The sequence below is a fragment of the Pteronotus mesoamericanus genome, unplaced genomic scaffold (assembly GCF_021234165.1).
Source record: "Pteronotus mesoamericanus isolate MK-2021 breed Mesoamerican mustached bat unplaced genomic scaffold, CSHL_Meso_final contig_2, whole genome shotgun sequence".
NCBI lineage: Eukaryota > Metazoa > Chordata > Mammalia > Chiroptera > Mormoopidae > Pteronotus > Pteronotus mesoamericanus.
In genome coordinates, this window is record NW_026555084.1 from 12,542,527 (window position 1) to 12,561,439 (window position 18,913).

Consider the following 18,913-nt stretch of genomic DNA (forward strand, 5'->3'; position numbering starts at 1 on the left):
ACAGCTGGTAAAGGGCAGAGCCGGGTTCAAACTCAGGCAGACCTGTGGCCTTGCGAGCCTGGGGGTGAGAAGGGAGGGCATGAGGACGGAGGCGAGGAAGAGGGAGGCGAGGAGGAAGGCGGCAGCAGGGAGATCCGCCACACGGCCACTGTGCCCTCCCCCGCCACGCTCTCGGGGCCGGTGCCCACGCCACCAACCGCTCACAACCCACTGCTCTGGAACTATCTGCCTAGCGGTCCAGCTGGTCTTCAAGGGCAGAGACCATGTCCTTTCCTCCTGGAATGTCAAGTGCTTAGCAGAGAGCCAGCCCGGGCACATTCAGTATTCAGTCAAAATCTGCTGGCTAAAGGACATGTCGAATGAAGCAGAACTTCAGACACAAACGCCAGCTAAACAACAGGCTGAGCCTTCTAGTCTCAGCCCTGTGCCTGGAGTGCTCTGGCCTCCCTCGTCCGGTCCTGGGAGCTCCTCTGTCTCATATGCAGGCATCTGACAGTGGCTGACAAAATGACCTCCTGGGTCTCTTTCAACTCTTGAACTGCAGGACCCATCAGAAAGCAAATAAGGTCCCACGATCTCTCTGCCCAGCGTGTCTCTGCGCACTGCAGCGTTCCTGCCTCTCCCAGGCCCACTCCTGGCTTTACTTTGTAGGGGTCAGTGCCACCAAACTTGGGAGACCCTGCACACACCATGCCGTTTTCCCCACTCTGAGCTCGAGAGTGTGCTCCCCACCCTGCCCCCTGCCCTTACCCTGCCCTGCCGGGCAAAACCAGCCCACTCAGCTTCAAAGCCTTAGGTCAGGATTCCCTCCCTCTGAAAGCCTGGGCCGCTGCACCTGCCCTGCCCATCTGGTTCACTGACTCTCATACAGAGCCCTGCAGCTGCCTGAGAGAGATCCCACTGTATTCTGCCTGACCGTTTGGTGTGTGCAGCCAAGGTCAGGGGTAAAGGCTAAGAACTCTGCAGGGCAGCCACAGCTCCATCAGCAACCAGCTGTGTGACCTTGGGTGCAACATTTTCTCTCCCTGGTGCTTAGTTAGTGCCCTCGTGTATAAAATGGGGGTATTTATAGTCTGTAAGCTGTGAAGATTAAGAACAATGATGTATGTAAAGCACTTAACACTGTGACTGGCAAAAGCAGCCTGTAATAATAATTACTATTATGAGTGCCTGAAGCTCAGAGGCTGCAAATTATGTATCTGGGGGGCCTCCTTACCTCACGAGGTGTCTGAACCACAGCACGCACAGTGGATGAGTGAGTGGACTCATCCTCTCTCTCTACTCCCATGGACTCCACTGGAGGCCTCCTGCATTGCCACAGCCCCTGTTCTGAGGCACCCTCTGACCAGGCCCCTCTCGGCGCCCGAACTCTGGATGGCTTCCCCGTGTCCTGCAGTCCAGGCCCCTGCCTCCCCGCAGTTATTCCTTAAGAGACATCTGAAGGTCCAGTGACTCTGGGTCACTCCCTGCTCCTGGAACAGGTTCCCTCCTGTCTGCCACCTGAGAGGCCCCAATCCTAGTAGGTACACTTTTCTAAATCCCTAACCTTTCTCAGGGCCATCTTCGGGGTCACCACCTTTCACATGTCCATCCAGACCCCAGGCAGTGCACTCTGCACCCGCGCGACGGGGCTGACTCCTCCTGCAGTGCAAGGCGCTCTGCTTTGGGCGCTGCATCACCGTGAACTTGTCCACGTCCCCCACCACGCACAGGAGCACCCTCCTTGTACCTATCACATAGTAGCCCCTCAAGTCAACTGTGTTGGGACCCAGGCTAAAAATAAATTGTTGAAATAATTGCAGTTGGAACTCAGAAAAAGAAAGATACTGTATTTTGCCATATATAATGCACACCCGTGTATAATGTGCACTCACATTTTTGTGCACATTATACGTTTCTGTGCGCATTACACAAAGGATTATTATGCCCATTATTATACCCAGGGTAGGTAATCATTATATACCATGTACATACCGTGCCATTTTCCCCACTCTGGGCATCCTTATTTTTCCCTCAAAAAATTTGGCAAACAGTGTGCATTATACATGGCAAAATACAGTAATACACTCAAGTAAAAGGCAGTACACACTATGTGTTTACTCATTGGTACTCAAGGCTAATAGCTAAGTTTTTTTGAGGGTTTTTTTTTTTTAAAGAAAAGGATCTCTTAAGAAGTAGAGTACCTTTAGTTAAAGAATGCATATATGCAGGGTAATATGCTAATCCTCCATCAGAAGAGCGGATTTTTCCCATGAATTAAAAAGGAATCAAAATCCCTAGAAGAGATTAAGACAATTATCCTGCCTTTGCAAAGCATTTTATCCACTCCACCCAAATACAACACAAAAACACACGCATGTGCACACACACAAAATAACCTGATGGAAAATGGAAGGTGGTCCGTGCACTGGTTTCCTAGGGTTACCTAAAAAAGTACCACAAACTTGGGGGCTTAAAACAACATAAACTTCCAGTCTTACAGTTTTGGAAGCTGCAGATTGGAAATTAAGGGGTTGGCAGGGCCACTCTCCACCCGAAGCCTCTTCCAGCTACCCCAGGCATCCCTTGGCTTACGACAGCATGACCCTAATCTCTGCCTAAGTCTTCCCGTAGCCATCATCCCTCTCGTGTCTTTCCTCTTACAAGGACACCAGTCGGTCACACAGGATGAAGGGCCTATACTAGTCCAGCATGACCTCATCTTGACTAAATACATCTGCAATGACCTTATTACCTAAATCCAGCCTGTTGCCTGTTTTTGCAAATAAAGTGTTATTGGAACACAGCACGCTCATTCATTCCTGTACTGTCTCTGGTTGCTTTCACACTATAATGACAGAGCTGAGTAGTCACAGCGGAGCCCATGTGGTCCACAACACCTAAAATATTCCCTGGACTAAAGGAAGAGATAAAACACATTTGGAGATGGACCTTTTGGAAAATGGAGGAAGCCTAGGCCCACAGGGCAGTTCTCTGGGGTCCCTACTCTTCAGCTGGAACATTACCCAAGGCACTGTCCTGCTGAGAAGGCTCCTTCAACATTACCTCCCTCTGCCTAGAGAAATAGCAAAACACAGCACTGTAACATCCGTGTCACTAATGTACAGATTACATTCTACAAGCATTTCTAAGAGACGGAAATTGATTCTAACTGGAAAGACCAGAGAAGACTTTCTGGGAAAGAAAAGATTTGAGAAGAGACTAAAAGATGTGTCATGGGCACTCACCCCGAGCCAGAGCAGATTATCTAGGACTCTGCTGAACTAAGGGACTGAGTTCCCCATCACTGGAGGTGTTCAAGCAAAAGATGGCTGACCATTTGGGAGGGATGAGGCTGGGGAGACGGAACAAGATGAAAGACTGTCCCTTGGAATCGGGGATTCCACAGTGGTCATCTTGTGGCTTCTTCCATCTCATCCCTCATCGTACCTGCTAAGAGAGATGACACACAGCAGAGGCAGTGGGAGAGGCAGAGAGACATACGGAGAGAGGAAGAGGAAAGGGCTGAGACTAGGAGAGAAGTGAAAGAGACATACACCCAAAGTCAGAGAGCACCCACACAACCACAGGAGGAGGAAATCCACACCAGGCTTTCTTCTCTCTTAAACGCTACAGAGGCAAAGAGAACAAAGCCTGACTATTAGGGTTAAAACTAATCAAATGTCCCTTTAATTACCTCCCGCTTGGCACCTAGCAGCCTTCTTAATGTGCCCATTGTTCCCTGGCAGGGCCCCTTGGCTGCCTCACAGCAGACAGCGATAGCTGACAATGGCCCAAAGTGCCAGGGACAGGGAGAGTTATCTGCGCTCTGCTCATAGGCCAGGAAGGTACTATTCCCACTTTACAGCAGAGGAAATGGAGGCCAAGAAAGGTTAAATGACTCACCACAGGCATCAACAAAGCGTAGTGGTTAAGAACACAAATTTGAGAGTCAGAAATCTGAGTTTCAGTCCCACAGCTTACTTCCTCTGCATTCCTGGAAGGTACTGAAGCTTCCTGGGCCTCCCTTTTCCCACATGCAAACACAGGCACTTCACTCCCAGGGTTATAACCTGATGCAATGAGATGGGCACAGTGCAGGGCGTACAGTGCAGGGCGTGCACAGTGCAGGGCGTGCAGCGACAGCTCAGTACATTAATGGTCATCTCTGTTAATGCTGTGGAGCCAGAACTCAGAGAGAGCCTAGGCTGCAGCCCGGGACTGGCTGCCACACCGACTGTGCCCCACGCCAGGCCCCACTGTCACACCAGCAGCCAGCAGAACCTCAAGGGAAGGTTCCTGAAGTCAGGGTGTGGAGCTGCAGCCCCTCCTGTCCAGGCAAAGGGCCCTGGCCTCAGACACATGGTGGCTGTGTTCAGCTGCACCCCTCACCCGGTTAGCTCTGGCCCACACTGCTCTCACACAGGCTCCCACTTCTCCTGAGGTGCCCCCCCGACCCCGCCTCTCATGCCCCCTCGCCCAAAGGAATGCAGAGACTGCGCTGCTGCTGGCAAAACCATCTTTCCTCTCCTTTCACAGGCTCCTAACACCCTCCCCCGCCCCGTAACAGGAATGCACATTCTGGGGTTTCCTGACATGCCAGGAAGCACAGGCAGAAAACAAAGTGGACCCTGTGCTCACTCCACTTGTAACAAGCCTAGAGCAGCCCCAGGCACAGCTGGAACAAACTCTGTTAGACAGGGTGGACCTCCAACTCAGAATACCTGCAGACACAGGGAAGCAAGGCAGGTGCTTCTTGGGCCCAGGCAGAGCAGGAACACTGGATATAAACTTCAGAGTTTGTTCAAGAGCCCAAGGTTTATATACAGGGTCCGGCAGAAGTGACGCCTGCTTGAGTGTGGTTGGAGGGGTAGTACTAGGGTGTAATAACTTATAGTTTTACTTTGAACATTTCACCTAAAATGTCATATGGTGTGCTTGAGTGCAATAATGTTGTGTAACAGAATAACATGCTTATGATTTTGTAATAAGCAACGGGCATTATTTGTGCCAGACCCTGTATTTAGTTTTCCAAGGAATCATCAACCCCCTGCCCTGAAAACTACATTAGGCTGACAGAAGGACTGGCCTCAGCTTACTGGCTTTCACTAGTAGTCATACCACTTACGCTCTTTGAACCTTGTGTTTTCATCGCTACCGTGGGGGCCATCAGCCCCATCCTGCCCCTGCCATAAGAAGAGAACTAATTGAACAAAGGTCATAAGGCAGGGCTCCCAAACTCAAACATCTCCAGAGGCTGGGCCGGCTGGGTGGAGGGCGTGGAATCCGGGTTGGAGCCCACAAAGGACGTCGGGGCCGTGGCCACCCGGGGAGCTGCGCCTGCTGTGGGGGGTGCGGGGCAGCTGCTACCCAGCTCCCCGCGCTGTCTGTGATAACGGACCCTGGGTGCTGACGCCAGACTTTTCAGTTTTTCCCCAAAAGCCAGAAAGAAGAATTTTTTTTAATGTGAAATATTTTCCAATGATTAGGTACTGATAACTTACTAACCCTGAAAAATAAACACGCCCAGCCATCGATGGGCCTGCATTAGGTGAACCACACAAAACTTGTCTTTGGGTGACGCCTGGCCCACAGGCCACTAGCTTACAACCTCCATTTGTGCACATAGAAGGTTTCTAAAAAGTAATATAAAGGTCAGATAAAGTAATAAAAGAAGTTCTCTGAAGGAGACAGCCATTAAGGTTTATTATCAATAAAATAACCAGGAATCAAAACTACAGACCCTGGTGCCCCAACAACAGAATCACGAACTTTTCACTAAAGTTCAGTGCCAAATTTAGAAACTGGTTATTTCACAAATAGATGTGCACACACATACACATTTAACTGTCAGCAGCTGACTCTGATCAATACTCAGGAGGAAACTTGCAAAAATAACAGTTTTCAGTCGAGCACATACAATGTGCTCTAGCAGCAGGAAGTAATTTTCACACACTCTCCCCCGCCAGATGTTTCCAACCTGTTCCTTTAAGAAACCACCTTCCTCCAGCCCCCGCCAGCCCCCTCTGCTCAGCAGCCTGGCTCTCCAGGGAGGCTGAGGGTTGTAACCACAGGGGAGACCCGCACAAACACACACAAACGTGGGCTCTCGGGAGGCTGCCCGGGGAGGCTCCCAGGAGGCACGTGGGGCTGCTGTAATCTGCCCTGAACCGCCACCTGGGCATGCAGCAAAGGGAGGAGCCAAGGCTCACGGGGCCCTCAGCAATAATAACCTGCCACTATGGCCTCACGTCCAGGGGAAGATGGTGGACTCAACAAGGTCACAGGGCCAGTGGGTGGCAAGGCAGCGGAAGGGAGCCTTGGGCTGTGTGCTCCACGCCGCACAGGACACGGGGTTGGAATCCTGTTGCCATCGCTTTCTAGCTGTGGATATGCCACTGACCCTCACTGCACCTCAGCTTTCTCATCTTTAATGTAATTTAATCATCCCCACAACACTGTGAAGTAGCGGTCATTGTGCTCATTTTAGGAGGAGAAGGCTGCAGCTCCAGAGGGTGGACAAAGAGCTAGCAAGTGGCAGAGCTGGGCCTGGTTCCCAATCCTACACTCTCTCCAGCTCAAGGGAACTGTTCTCAGAGTCTCCATAAGGCCACCCCTTCCCAGGGAGGCCCCAAGTTCAGTACCCCTGCTCCCCACTCACCACCACGGAGCTCCCATCCTGGAAGGGCAACGCGGAACTCGGACTTCAGAGGAAAACGAAGCTTTGGGGCCCCCGAGAATCCTTGCAGCCCACTGCAGATGGATTCTGAAAGCGTCCTGCCCATCCCAGACCTAAGATCTCCGATCCTGACCCTGAGCCTCTTGCACCTGACGCAGTGCCGCTGCTTACAGGCTGCACAGGGCTCTCCTGGGAGTGCTGGCTGGCAACTCGAGCAATGGCAGATAAATCCACTCCCCAGGAATAGAAGTTCAAAGGCAGGTCCCTAAGCACTCCTGGGGAGAGGAGCGTGAGTCCCTGGGAAGGCGAGGTCTGCCTCTTGGGGGTGCTGGCAATTTGGGGATTTGGGCAGAGAAGAGAATTCCCCAATGCACTCTGAACAGCATTTGTTAAATACAGGGTTCCCTGGCCCACCCCTCAATGGCCCGATCATGCCCCTTGGGCATGGGCCCTGCCTTCTCCAAGTTCACAGGCTCCCCAGGGATCCTGAAGCACCACGCAGGCGGGGAAGAACCATCTCTGCACCAGGCCAGCAGTTGCTGGGTAACGACCGTATCATTCACAAGACAAATAAGAGTGGGTCACCGAGACAGAGGTTAGCTCCTGCCTTCAGGAGCAGCCAGTCCAGACAGATTAAAAACAATTACTACTACAAGAAAGAAAAGAAAGAAAGGAAGAAAAGGAAGGAAGGAAGGAAGGAAGGAAGGAAGGAAGGAAGGAAGGAAGGAAGGAAGGAAGGAAGGAAGGGAGGGAGGGAGGGAGGGAGGGAGGGAGGAAAGGAAGGAAGGAAGAAAGGAAGAAAGAAAGGAAGAAAGGAAGGAAGGCAGGAAGGAAGGCAGGAAGGCAGGAAGGAAGAAAGGAAGAAAGGAAGGAAGGAAGGAAGGAAGGAAGAAAGGAAGGAAGAAAGAAAGAAACAAAAAACCAATTATTGTACTGCAAGATTTATTTATAGGGGACAGTTCTGAGACCTCTGACTTGGCAGGGGTGAGCCAGGTCTAGGAGGGCGGTAGCAGGGAGGAGGGTGTCAGAGAGGCAAGGGAGCAATGTGTATGGAGTCCCAGAGGCCCGTGGGACACACTGGCAGGCACAGGAAGGGAGGAGCAGAAGTAAGGACCAGGCTGGGCCTCCCTGGAAGGCCTCTGATCTAAGGAGGCAGATGAGAAGATCAATGCTTGGGGCTCTCAGACCTGTGAGAAGGCCCTAAGGGCTGAAGCGACCAGTGAATACTTCCTGGAAGGAAGCTGAGGATGTGGGTTCTCTCCTAGAGTAGGAAGCAGCAAGGGCTCTCCCTGACAACTGCTTCAGACTTCAAAGAATCGGGGAGTGGGGCGCCAAGAGCAGCCTGTACACGGCCTCCTCCGCACACCTGATCTTAGTGGCCCTGCTGCACTCCTGAACCCAGCGCCGTTAGGCCGGCCACCACACTGGGTTGCTCACCTTCCAAACAAGAGCAGCATGCCTGTCCCCCGCTACCGTGGCGCAGACCCTACCAATTGCCCCACAGTGTCTCAGTCCGGGAGGATCGGCTCCCTCATCTGTTCCTACCGATGAGCTACTGTGACTACTTGACAAGATGTACAGGTAAAGGGCCTATGTCATCCACTGCCTAGCAGAGTGGGTGCTAAGTAAATGGTAGCTGCTGTTGTTATTAACTTTATCATGCTCCGCGTCATCGTTCTTCGTATCATTTTATGATGTGGCGTTTATCACCACCCTGAAGAAAATTCAGCATTTGAAAATCAGAATTCTCTCTAAACCAAAGGGAAGGAAACCAATGGGCCTGCTTTTTCGCCTTCCTTCTCCTGTCTGCACTCAGCAGAGGGCAGCAAACAGGAACCATCCAAAGATGAGAGAGAAGAGAGACACATGGAGAGAAAGCTACCCGCTCAGAAATACACACCCACCCACCACAGCGGAACTGTTTAGCTTCCTCTAGCTTCCAAAGTGTGAACACTCCGCCTCCTCCAGCTCAGAGGGCCAGGCAGGAAAAAAGTCAAAGCCAAAGAGACAGAAGTTCTTGTTCAGTTTGAGAGAAATGTTCAATGAATTGACTTAATGTGTCTGTGCCGGGGAAGGGCGGGGCAGCTCTGAGGACGTCTGTGAGTGAGAAGGAAGGCGGCAACAAAACTCGTGAGTACGATGAAATAAAGGCAGCTTTCAGCTGCTCCTCTGCTCAACCCTCGACTCCAGGATGGCAAGTGTCTACACCCAAGCGGTCCTCGGGAGGAAACTGAGGCCCGCAGAGTTGATCATCACAGCCAAGGGGAAGAGGGGCAGGCCTGAGACGAGAATCAGGCCTCCAGGCTGCAGGTTCGGTGAGCAAAACTGAGTCCAGCATGGCACAGGACCAAGTCTGATTCCTCAACAGTAACCGCCTGGGACACTGTGTCAGCAAGATTCCGAAGTGGACATTTGTTGGCTTCTTGCCCGGATTTCATCCTCCTTCCTCCCCACAAGAGCACCCAGATTTTTCTCTGGGGAATTGCTTAATATGACTTGGGTGGCCTGACCTGACCCCTAGCTTCAGGGTGAGGTAAATCTATCAGCATAAACTGTGACAGGTTCGGAGAGCACATTAAAACCAAACTGGGTCAATAATACCTAAGATCTTGGAAGGACTTAGAGGAAGTTTCCTCCCTCTTCTACAGAAGCTATCAGGGAAGAGAGACTCTTTCTTCTAGGATCTGGGTGTGGATATGAGATCAGAAAGAGATGCGACCATTTTTTGCTACCTTGGGGTCTCAGTCTAGGATAGGAACCTCTGGATCACACCGTACCTGAAGTCAATTGCAATAAAAGGAGCTAATAAATAAACTCCCTTACTTGTTTCAGCTCACGTGGCTTAATCCATTGTCTCCTGCAACCGACAGAGAATCTGAGGTGGCTTCTAAACTGAGATGAGCTCCGTCTGCCATGGGTGGCAGTGATGGTGCCATGTGTGATGCACTCTTTTAACTCCTCTAATTCCCCCACTGGATCCCTTTGCCACCTTAAAAGTCAATCCACTTTACTTGCTTTAAAACTATAAAATTTGGGGAAGAAAACTTAAAGGCCAGGTAAGTTCCAGCAGAGAGCTGGTCTCAGTTAAGTACTGGCCTCCACAACTGGGAGTAATAATCTTGGCTCATGAGGGAAATAATGGAGAGAAGGATCAAATATTAGTACATGGAGGGAAAAATATTCACGGTCCAACAGAGTGAGGAGAAGAACTGGGCTCTGCTCTGCATGCCTCCCTCTGTAAACTGCCTGCCCCCTCTCCTGGGCCTCAGTTCCTATACCAATAAAACAAGGGGGCTGGACTGGATGACTCCAGGAGTCCCTGTTCTACTGTGATACACATCGTCACTCAGCAAACATGTTCTGTCTCCCCAGTGCCAACCCTTACGCTACGTGCTAGAGGACATGGTTCCTACTTTAAGATATTTCCGGGAGGGAAGGCCACAATGTGCTCCTTGGCCCCAGGAACTCAGGCACATGTAGGCTGTCTCCCTGCTCCATCCCACTGGGCACGAGGGCAGTGGTTTTCAGAGAAGCAAGACTCTCGTTTCAGCCTTCCTGGGGCAGAGCCTTATCCAGTAGCTCTTCTTTTATTGGCTCTGACATGTCTATGGAATACAGAGGGTCAGATACATGCAAAATAAAAAACCTCTGCAAACAGCATCCAAGTTCGGCTGCCAAGTTTGCCTCCAGGAGTGTTTAAGTGATGAGATCCGGATGCCATCTCTGTGTAAGAGTTGACTGTGGACAAGGTACAATTAGCAAGCTAGATGGCTATCTTTTAAATGGGCCTTTGCTTTTTCATTCCTGATTCCATTATTTTTGTTATCGTGTTTCTGCAGCTAACAGATTAAAAGCTGAACGTCCTTAGACAACAGCCTGAGAGAAGGAATTAGGCTACGCACATCTCTAAGTAGTGGCCGCATCACAAGTTAGATATGGAAGCCTGTTTGAACACACTGCTACTATCCAGGCCTTTCTAATACATGCTTCCAAGCAAACTCAAAAGAACTCCAGGATGTGAGAGTTGTAAAAGTCCTGACAGTATCCATTCACTACATCACAAGTGAATTCCAATGTGCCATTAACACTCCCTGAGTAGCAGTGTTGAGAAAGAGTCTGAGGCCATGTCTGGACTTAATGGAAAAGAGACTGCTTAGCAATGTCTGCCCTGGCTGGGAGAGGGGAAGCATCATTGTAACACACAATTACCTTGCCCCTTCTGAGCCTAAGCCCTCACTTCACACATCAGGAATCCAAGGCCCAGAGAGGTTACACCACTTTCCTAAGGTCACACAGTAAGTTTAGGGAAGGGCAGAGAACTGGAACCCCGGCCTCTGTTTCCAAGCCTTCCTCAGCTGGGCTCCTTGGGGGCTGCAAGTGCAGGAAAAAAGAATGCAGGGAAGCCAGATTTGTGCAGGTAGATCAACAACCCTTCCCCTGTGGCATCAGGTTTCAGCTGAGCCTGCAGACAGGGAAGTGATTAGCCATCTACTGGATCCAGCCCCTCTGTGGAAAACGAAAGAAATCATTCTGAAGCTACATTTCCATGGCACTTAACTTTCTGACTGGTAAGGCCCTGCCACCAGGAAGACTGACAAAAGGGAAAAAGTATTGATTTCTGGATGGTCTAAGAATAAAGTTTACAATGAAAAATAAAGATACAATGAAAAAAACTCTTGATACTTGAAACTGAAGTCCCTGTTATTCCATTATCCCACCAATTTCTACCCCACAGTCGCTGTTATCCAATGAAGTCATTTCTCACAAAAGATTACGGCGCAGACACGGGGAGGGACTACATCGTGTTTCCTAGCGTGGGTTTTTAATGGCCAGTTCCCAAGTCTGGAATATGAAACAGACTGTAGAATCAAACCAAGATGTTCAGCAGATGGGGGCTAAGAATGAGAGGGAACCCCAAATTAAAGTGAAGGTGGCTTCAAAACTGGCTTTTCTTGCTTGGTTTTGCAGCCTTCAAAGCAGCCAGCTGAGCTGTCTCACTGGATGAATGCTGAAATCCCAACAGCATTATGCGTCTCTTATAAATCAGCTGCCCTACCCAGCTCCAGAGGTGCACCCAGAATGAGCCAAAGTGACAATTATGTAGACTTCAGATTGTAGCAGATGATAAATGCTCTTAATTTAAAACTCTGTATTCTTCAATCCAGTGGAGAAATCAAGGAGTTAAAGGACTGTTCAAACAGTGCATTTGTTACCCTCAAAGAAACTTCTCTCTAGCCCACAGGAATATATTTTTCACTGGGATAAAGTCCTGTCAGACTTCCCTCCAGAGCCTCTGCAGTTATTTCTATGAGAAAGATCAACGAGGTGCTCTGGGATAACTGTCAACAATTACAAGAGTGGCAGGCTGAGCTCAGAATTGGTCAGCCCTGTCGAAAGCAGTTCTGTGTACTCAAGATGCCAGATTCCCCAGACAGCAGCCTGGCGTGTTCCGTGCACATTCCAGCACACTGGGATGAGGGATGAAGCACTGTCGCTGTGAGAAGTCAGCTTCTCCCCTCAGGGCCAGCTGACATGCAAACACGGGACTGGGGGCCAAGCCCAGTGCTGTGCATCTGCAGGAGAGTGGAACAAACAGGGGACTGTGTGGAAATTTGGCACAGTGTTCCTGAAAGGCAGCAGATGAATGCAGAATCCTATAGCACCTAGAAGAGCTCATCATTGGGGAAACAGCTCCATTCTGCTGCTCCCAGGAAGCAAAGCGATTCTCTTTAGAGCAAGGATAATCACTTGGCAACCCCTACCACCACCACCGAACCCCATTCACCAATTCTTCCTCCTGGTCTTCATGAGAGTGCACAGCAAAAGAAATGAGCAAGAACTAGACCCTCCCAGATGTGCCTGTCTGTCCATTTCAGTTAAGGGCTCTGAGCAGCGCCCAGCTGTTGCTTCTCTCTCTATCTCTCTGCCCAAAAGCCTGCTTTCCTCCGTCAATTCCCTCTTGCACAAGTGAGTAATTTACTTTGAAAGCTCAGGCCAAACTAGCAGTTAACCTTGACCTTCTCTCTACACATCTGGGTCTATAGAAAATGAGAATCAGGACGTCTCTGGCATCCACAGCAAATGAAATATGAGGGTTTTCTCCAGGCAGAGGCAGAATGTTATGAGCTATTTTAGAAATGGCTTGGGCTATTACAGAGGGGAGTTTGCACCTGGGCAGGACAGTCTCCTCCTTGACCTGGGGCTGTATTCAGTATGGCACCCCCCTACAGCTAGACATGCTATAAGGGGCTCCTGCTCCAGGAGAAAAGTGGTCAGTATACTCCTCATTGGTTCACTGACTGTATCACAGAATGGTGGGGCTGGACCAACACCCACATTTTACGTAAGGAGAAAGGGAGGCTCAGAGAGGGACCTGGGAGGTGACCAAGGACATACACAACAAGTCAGTGGTAGGGCAGAGGATAGGACCCTGACCTCCTGACCTCCTGACCCCAATGCTGGCATAGGATGGGAACAGAAGAAAGATTTCATGAAGGAAAAGCCCACATGAAAACAGTATTTAAGAGAGCTGGGTCTGTGCTGGCGGTCGGGGTTTGAACCAGGGATTTATGAAAGAGCTGGGCGCCTCAGTGTCAAACAGCAAGCTCTACCAGGAAGATCATCCAGGCCCTCCAGGGTGGTCTGTAACAATTAGCAGAGTGACAGGCTACACTCAAAACTGGTCAGCCCCGTTGCAAAGAGCCCTCCCTCTGTACTCAAGATGCCACACCGCCCATACTGCAGCCTGATATTGGGAAGAGAAAGGAAAACCATCAGCTTAAAAGTCAGCCTCTTTGCTCATCCTGCGGACAACAATCAGTCAAATTTGACCCCGATGCACAAATTATCCACTTCCCATGGGAACAAGGAAATCCTGTAACAAATCTGAAATGTCCCACTGTATGAAATGGTTTGAGCATGCATAGGTTCACTGGCACCTACTGCGCCAGGGGCTGGAAGGGTAGCAGTGATCCGCCAGGGCTCTTGCTATCAGTGTATATGTATGGGTGACACCCAGTGCACGCAAACACACACACACATACATGGGTGAGTTTAGAGGAGGCAGAAACAATTAAGATCCTAGTATTTGCTACAAGAAAGACCACACCTAACTAGACTGGACAAGTTCAGAGGGGTCACGGGTACTCTGAGAAGGACAAGGAAGGCATATGATAGCCCATCTTCAGCGTGCTGGGCACAAATCGCCTCCGAAATTTGGGGAATCCCTCCACCAGAGCCCTCACTTCTGGACCTCCAGAAGGTCAAAGGCAGCAGGCCCCTCAAAGACCAGGAGCTCACCCCCTTCCCCACCTCTAGGGCCTGAAGCTCCAAGGGGAGCATGATCTTGCATCCTCCAAGGAACCCACAGGATATGGAAAAGAAATAAGGCTGGGAAGGAGGGAGGGTGAACAAACGGGGAGAGCAGGAAGGCCCAGGTGTCTCTTTGGGCAGATGGGCAAACAGGAAAGGGGCTGAACTGCGTACGGAACACCGGGATCAGCAGGTGGGGGAATAAGCAGAACAGACCTGGACACCAAACAGAAGCACCGGGATCTTCAGAAGAAGGAGTTATCCTGGGATATGGGCAGGCAGACAGGGTCCTCCAAAAAGAGAGATACTGGAAGTTGAGATACCCGGACATGGGCAGAAGGGAGGATGGTAACCTACGGCGAGAAACAGACCTCCAGACTGGGTACCAGGAGCCCAGGTTTCTGGTTCTGGCTCTGTTTCTGTCGGGTGTGGAACCCTGGACAAGTCCTTGTCCTTCTCCAAGCCTCAGTTTCCCATCCAAAAAATGGAAAGAACAGAAGGGTCTCTGGCGCTGACTCCGAGAAGGCAGGGGAAGGTAAAGAAAGGAACCGAAAGCTACAAGTAAATTTGGGGACAAACTGTTCCCAACCCCATGACAATTGGAGGACTCACCTGTCCGGCTGCCGGGGGCACCGCTGCCCCCGATTCCCCGGGGGTGCCGTCGGGCTGCCGCTCGCGGTACAGCGCCCAGAGTCCCACGTTGGGAAGGAGGACCAGGGCCGCCAGCACCAGCGCCACCGCCTGCAGAAGCCGCTTCTCCTTCCGCCTCATCGGGGCCGGTCAGCCCCGCGGCGTCCCGCCGGTCCCGCCGCGCGGCCCCCAGCTTCGGGCGTCCACTCGTCCGCCAGTCCGCCCAGAGGCGGCAGCAGCTCGGCGAGGAGAAGCGGCCGCGGCGCCGGCCCCGCTCCTACTCCGCGGCACTTCCGCCGCTCGCCAGCCGGGGAGCCGGGCTCGGCCACCGTGTCGCCGCCGCGGGGGGGTCGCCGCCGCCCCCGTCACTCTGATCCCAGGTAAGCGGCTCGCCCCTTGCCATCCTCTTGCGAATGGTCCTCCGAGAGCTTTGTGCCGCGGGCCCCTGCCTTCTCGAGGCTTTTTCTGGTCCTCCTGGGCGCGGCGGGGTCCGAGTGCTAACCGCTTCCCCCTCTCGGGCCCCGATGGTGCCGCCCGCTCCTCGGCGGCTCCCCCGCCCGCGGGAGCTTTGCGAAAGTCCGGGAGTTGGCGAGTTGGGCGCTCACCGGTGCGGGCTGGACACTAGTGTGTCTTCGCGCGCCGGGACGCGCGCGGGGATTCCAAAGCCCAGGCCGGCAACCTCTGCTCAGGATTCCGGTTGACGGTTTGTGAGCTCCCCGGCGATACGCACGTAGTGCTGCCGCCAGGCCGGACGCTCCGCGCCTGTAGCCTCCGGAACTGTGGCATCCCACCCACCTCGGCTCTGCTCCGAGAACCCGCGGACTTAATGTTACGCCGGGGACTCTGTATCCCTAGGCCACCCCTGTGAAATGGGGCCGCAGCCGGGCTCCACGCGCACTGTTCGGCCCGCGGTCCCTCGTTTTCCTCCTCTCCGAGTTCCTGGCGTTAGGTGCGAACGCCTTCTGCAAACTGTGTAGTGCTGTGTTCGCCTGCCGCCCGTCTGTTACCTCTTGAAAACGGCGGGGAGGTGGCCGAAGCCTCTCTGTAGGATCTTTTGTCGCGCAATTCCAACCTCCTTGCAGTTGGTATGCCCTTAAGTTCCACGTGTGCGTCTAGGCAATCAGCTCACGGAGCCCTTTCTGAAACCTCTTGACGGTCTCTGTCTCCAGTTAGCTCTTCAGCTATGCACTGGGATGAAATGAAAAGACTCGAGCCCTGGCGTCTGGGAGTAGAAACATTAAATTCATAATCGCGTTAGACGATGGTATGTGTCTGTAACCGCGGGGAGGACTCTGGAGAGCCGATGAGCTGGGCGGTGATGCCTGTGGCCCCTCATTGCGCTTCACGTTATTGATTCCTCCCTGATGCTCGGGGACCACGGGCCCTCTTGGTTGCCTTTCTCTTTTCCGCGCCACAGGCATCCTCTTGATTCTCTCCCTCTCCAGCCCTGCCGCTGCCTAGCGACCCCCAGCCTTGGACCTTAACACTTCTGCTTCCCAGTTCTTGCAGCTTCCAGGCTGAGCAATGGGGATTGCGTTTTCTGAGATTAAAACTCAGACCTTTTTCTTTTTCTGCTATCTTAAATTTTTTAAAATTCTTTTTTATTGAGTTTATTGGAGTGACTCTGGTTAACAAAATGTACAAGTTTCAGGTGCTCAATTCTACAGTGCATCACCTATCTACTATATTGTATATTCACCACCCCAAGTCAAGTCGCAGTCCGTCACCACTTACCTATCACCCCTATAACCCTCCTCTACCTCCCCACCCCAATCACCACACTGTTGTCCTGTCCATGAGTTTTGTCTCTTTTTTTTCTCCACTCCCCTTCACCCAAGAACCCACTCCCCCCACAGCTGTCAGCATGCTCCCTATGTATGTCTCTGTTTTGCTTGTTAGTTCATTTCGTTCATTAGATTCCACATACAAGTGAAGTCATACGGTATCTGACTTTCTCTGACTGGCTAATTTCACATAGCATAATGCTCTCCATGTCCATCCATGCTGTCACAAAGGGTAAGATTTCCTTTTTATGGCTGAGTAATATTCTATTGTGTAAATGTACCACAGCTTTTTTTTACCCACTTATCTGCTGATGGGCACTTGGGCTGCCTCCAAATCTTGGCTATTGTAAATAACATTGCACTGAACATAGCATACATATATTCTGTTGAACTAGTGTTTCAGATTTCTTCAGATAAACTCCCAGAAGTGAATCGCTGGGTCATAAAGCAGTTCTTTTTTTTTTTTTTTTTTTTGAGGAAACTCCATACTGCTCTCCATAGTGGCTGCACCAATCTGCACTCCCACCAGCAGTGCCTGAGGGCTCCTCTTGGTACACATCCTCTCCAGCACTTGTCGTTTATGGATTTATTGATGAGTGCCATTCTGACAGGTGCAAGGTGATACCTTGTTGTGGTTTTAATTTGCATTTCTCTGGTGATTAGTGATGAGCATCTTTTCATATGTCTATTAGTTCTATGTCTTCTCTTTGGAGAAGTGTCTATTGAGGTCATTTGCCCATGTTTTAACTGGATTGTTGGGTTTTTTTGTTATTTTGGTGTTGTTTTATGAGTTCTTTATAAATTTTGGATATTAATCCCTTATCAGCTGTATCATTGGCAAATATGTCTTCCCATTCAGTGTGTTGTCTTTTCATTTTGTTGATGGTTTCCTTTGCTGTAGTCCCATTTCTTTATTTTTTCTTTTGTTTCCCTTACCCGAGGAGGTATCCAGAAAAAATATTGCTAGGAGAAATGTCCGAGATTTTACTGCCTATGTTTACTTCCAGGGTTTTTATGGTAAAGCGCAGAGATCTTGACATACAAAACCTTCAATGCTCCAATCACCCAGGCTCTAGAGTCCATACTCCTCACTGTGACCTGCTGGCGTTGATCAAACATTCCCTCCTCCTCTGCCTTGACTAATTGCTGGCTGCTTTTCTTGACCACCTGGTTCTTTCCACCCAGAAAGCCCTCTCCTCCTTCCCGTCTTTGGTGGTGGAAATCTTGTACCTCTTCCCATGTTTGGCTGAACTGCCATCTCCTTCATGAAGTCCTCCAAAACGGCTCAGGAGGCTACTTTCTTTCTTTGGGTTTCTGTCACAGTAATGCCTACCTTTTATTGAATGCTATGTCAGGCACCATGTTAAACCCTTGACATGCATTACCTCTTTTCATGCTCACAGTTACTCTGTGAGAGAAATGCTTTTCTGATTTTCATCTTCAAATGAGACTCAAGAAAGCAGAAGCCAGAATGATCTTGTTTTAACAAAGGTCAGGGAACATCACCTGCTGTTCAAGTTACTCCGGTGGCTTCCTGCCTCCCACTGGATTTCTGTAGGGAACTACAGGATCCTGCAAGGCTGTGTAGGGATAGCCCTCACCCTTTCCTCTCTTCCTTACACCCCGCCCATGGGGCTTCTGGCTGTTCAGGAGAGAACAGCGGGCACACTCCCCCCTCCAGGCCTTTGCACTTGCTGTTATCTTGGCCTACACTGCCCAGTCTTCTGTCCCTAGATCCTTATCGTACGCCTTTTAAAAATATTTGTTTTATTGTGGTAAAATAAGCATAATATAAAATTTACCATGCTAACCACTCAGCGGCATTGAGTACTTTCACACGGGGGTGCAACCGTCCCCACCGTCCGTCTCCAGGACTTTTTCCTCTTCCGAAGCTGAAACTCTGCACCCATTAAACACCAGCTCCTCGGCACCCCTCCTCTCAAGCCCTGCTAACCGTCATTCTACTTTGTCTTTATGAATTGACCATTCTAGGTACTTCTTACAAATGCAGTCTTACAATATTTGGCCTTTTCTGTTTGGCTGATATCATTTAGCATAACGTTTTTAAAGCTCACCCATGTTGTGGCATGTATCAGAATTTCATCCTTTTTTAAGATAGAATAATATTGAATACTATTTCATTGTAAGTATATACCACCGTTTGTTAATCCATTTATCCATCCATGGACATTTGGATTATTTATACTTATTGGCTATTGTGAATAATGCTGCTATAAATAGTTTTTTTTGTTTTTTGTTTTGTTTTGTTTTTTAGTACTGCAGTTGATATACAGCATTTATATAGTTGAATTTCCATCCTGTCTCTTTGACATATGTGGAAGTTCCTAGAGGGGAAGATAATGTTGCAGAATTCTTTAATGTGCCCCCACATGATAGAAACAGAGTAGCTTGGATGACCCTTTTACAAACATGAGGCTCACTCTGCTCCTGGAGATTCACCTGTGACTTCCCATGATGTTACAATAATCTATGAGAATCCTTATCACAGCCCAGGGGACCCTAGGTGATC

The 18,913-nt window shown here is 50.4% G+C and overlaps 1 protein-coding gene across 1 annotated transcript in view; it reads right to left on the reverse strand.

The window, feature by feature from the left end:
• The window catches only part of GALNT10 (polypeptide N-acetylgalactosaminyltransferase 10), a 175,452-nt gene extending 160,576 nt beyond the window's left edge, over positions 1–14,876 (reverse strand). The window contains exon 1 of the mRNA XM_054568136.1: positions 14,582–14,876. Coding sequence (XP_054424111.1) covers positions 14,582–14,740 — 159 coding nt within the window. The 5' untranslated portion in view covers positions 14,741–14,876. The remainder of the gene's footprint in view (positions 1–14,581) is intronic.
• Between the last annotated feature and the right edge of the window lie 4,037 nt (positions 14,877–18,913).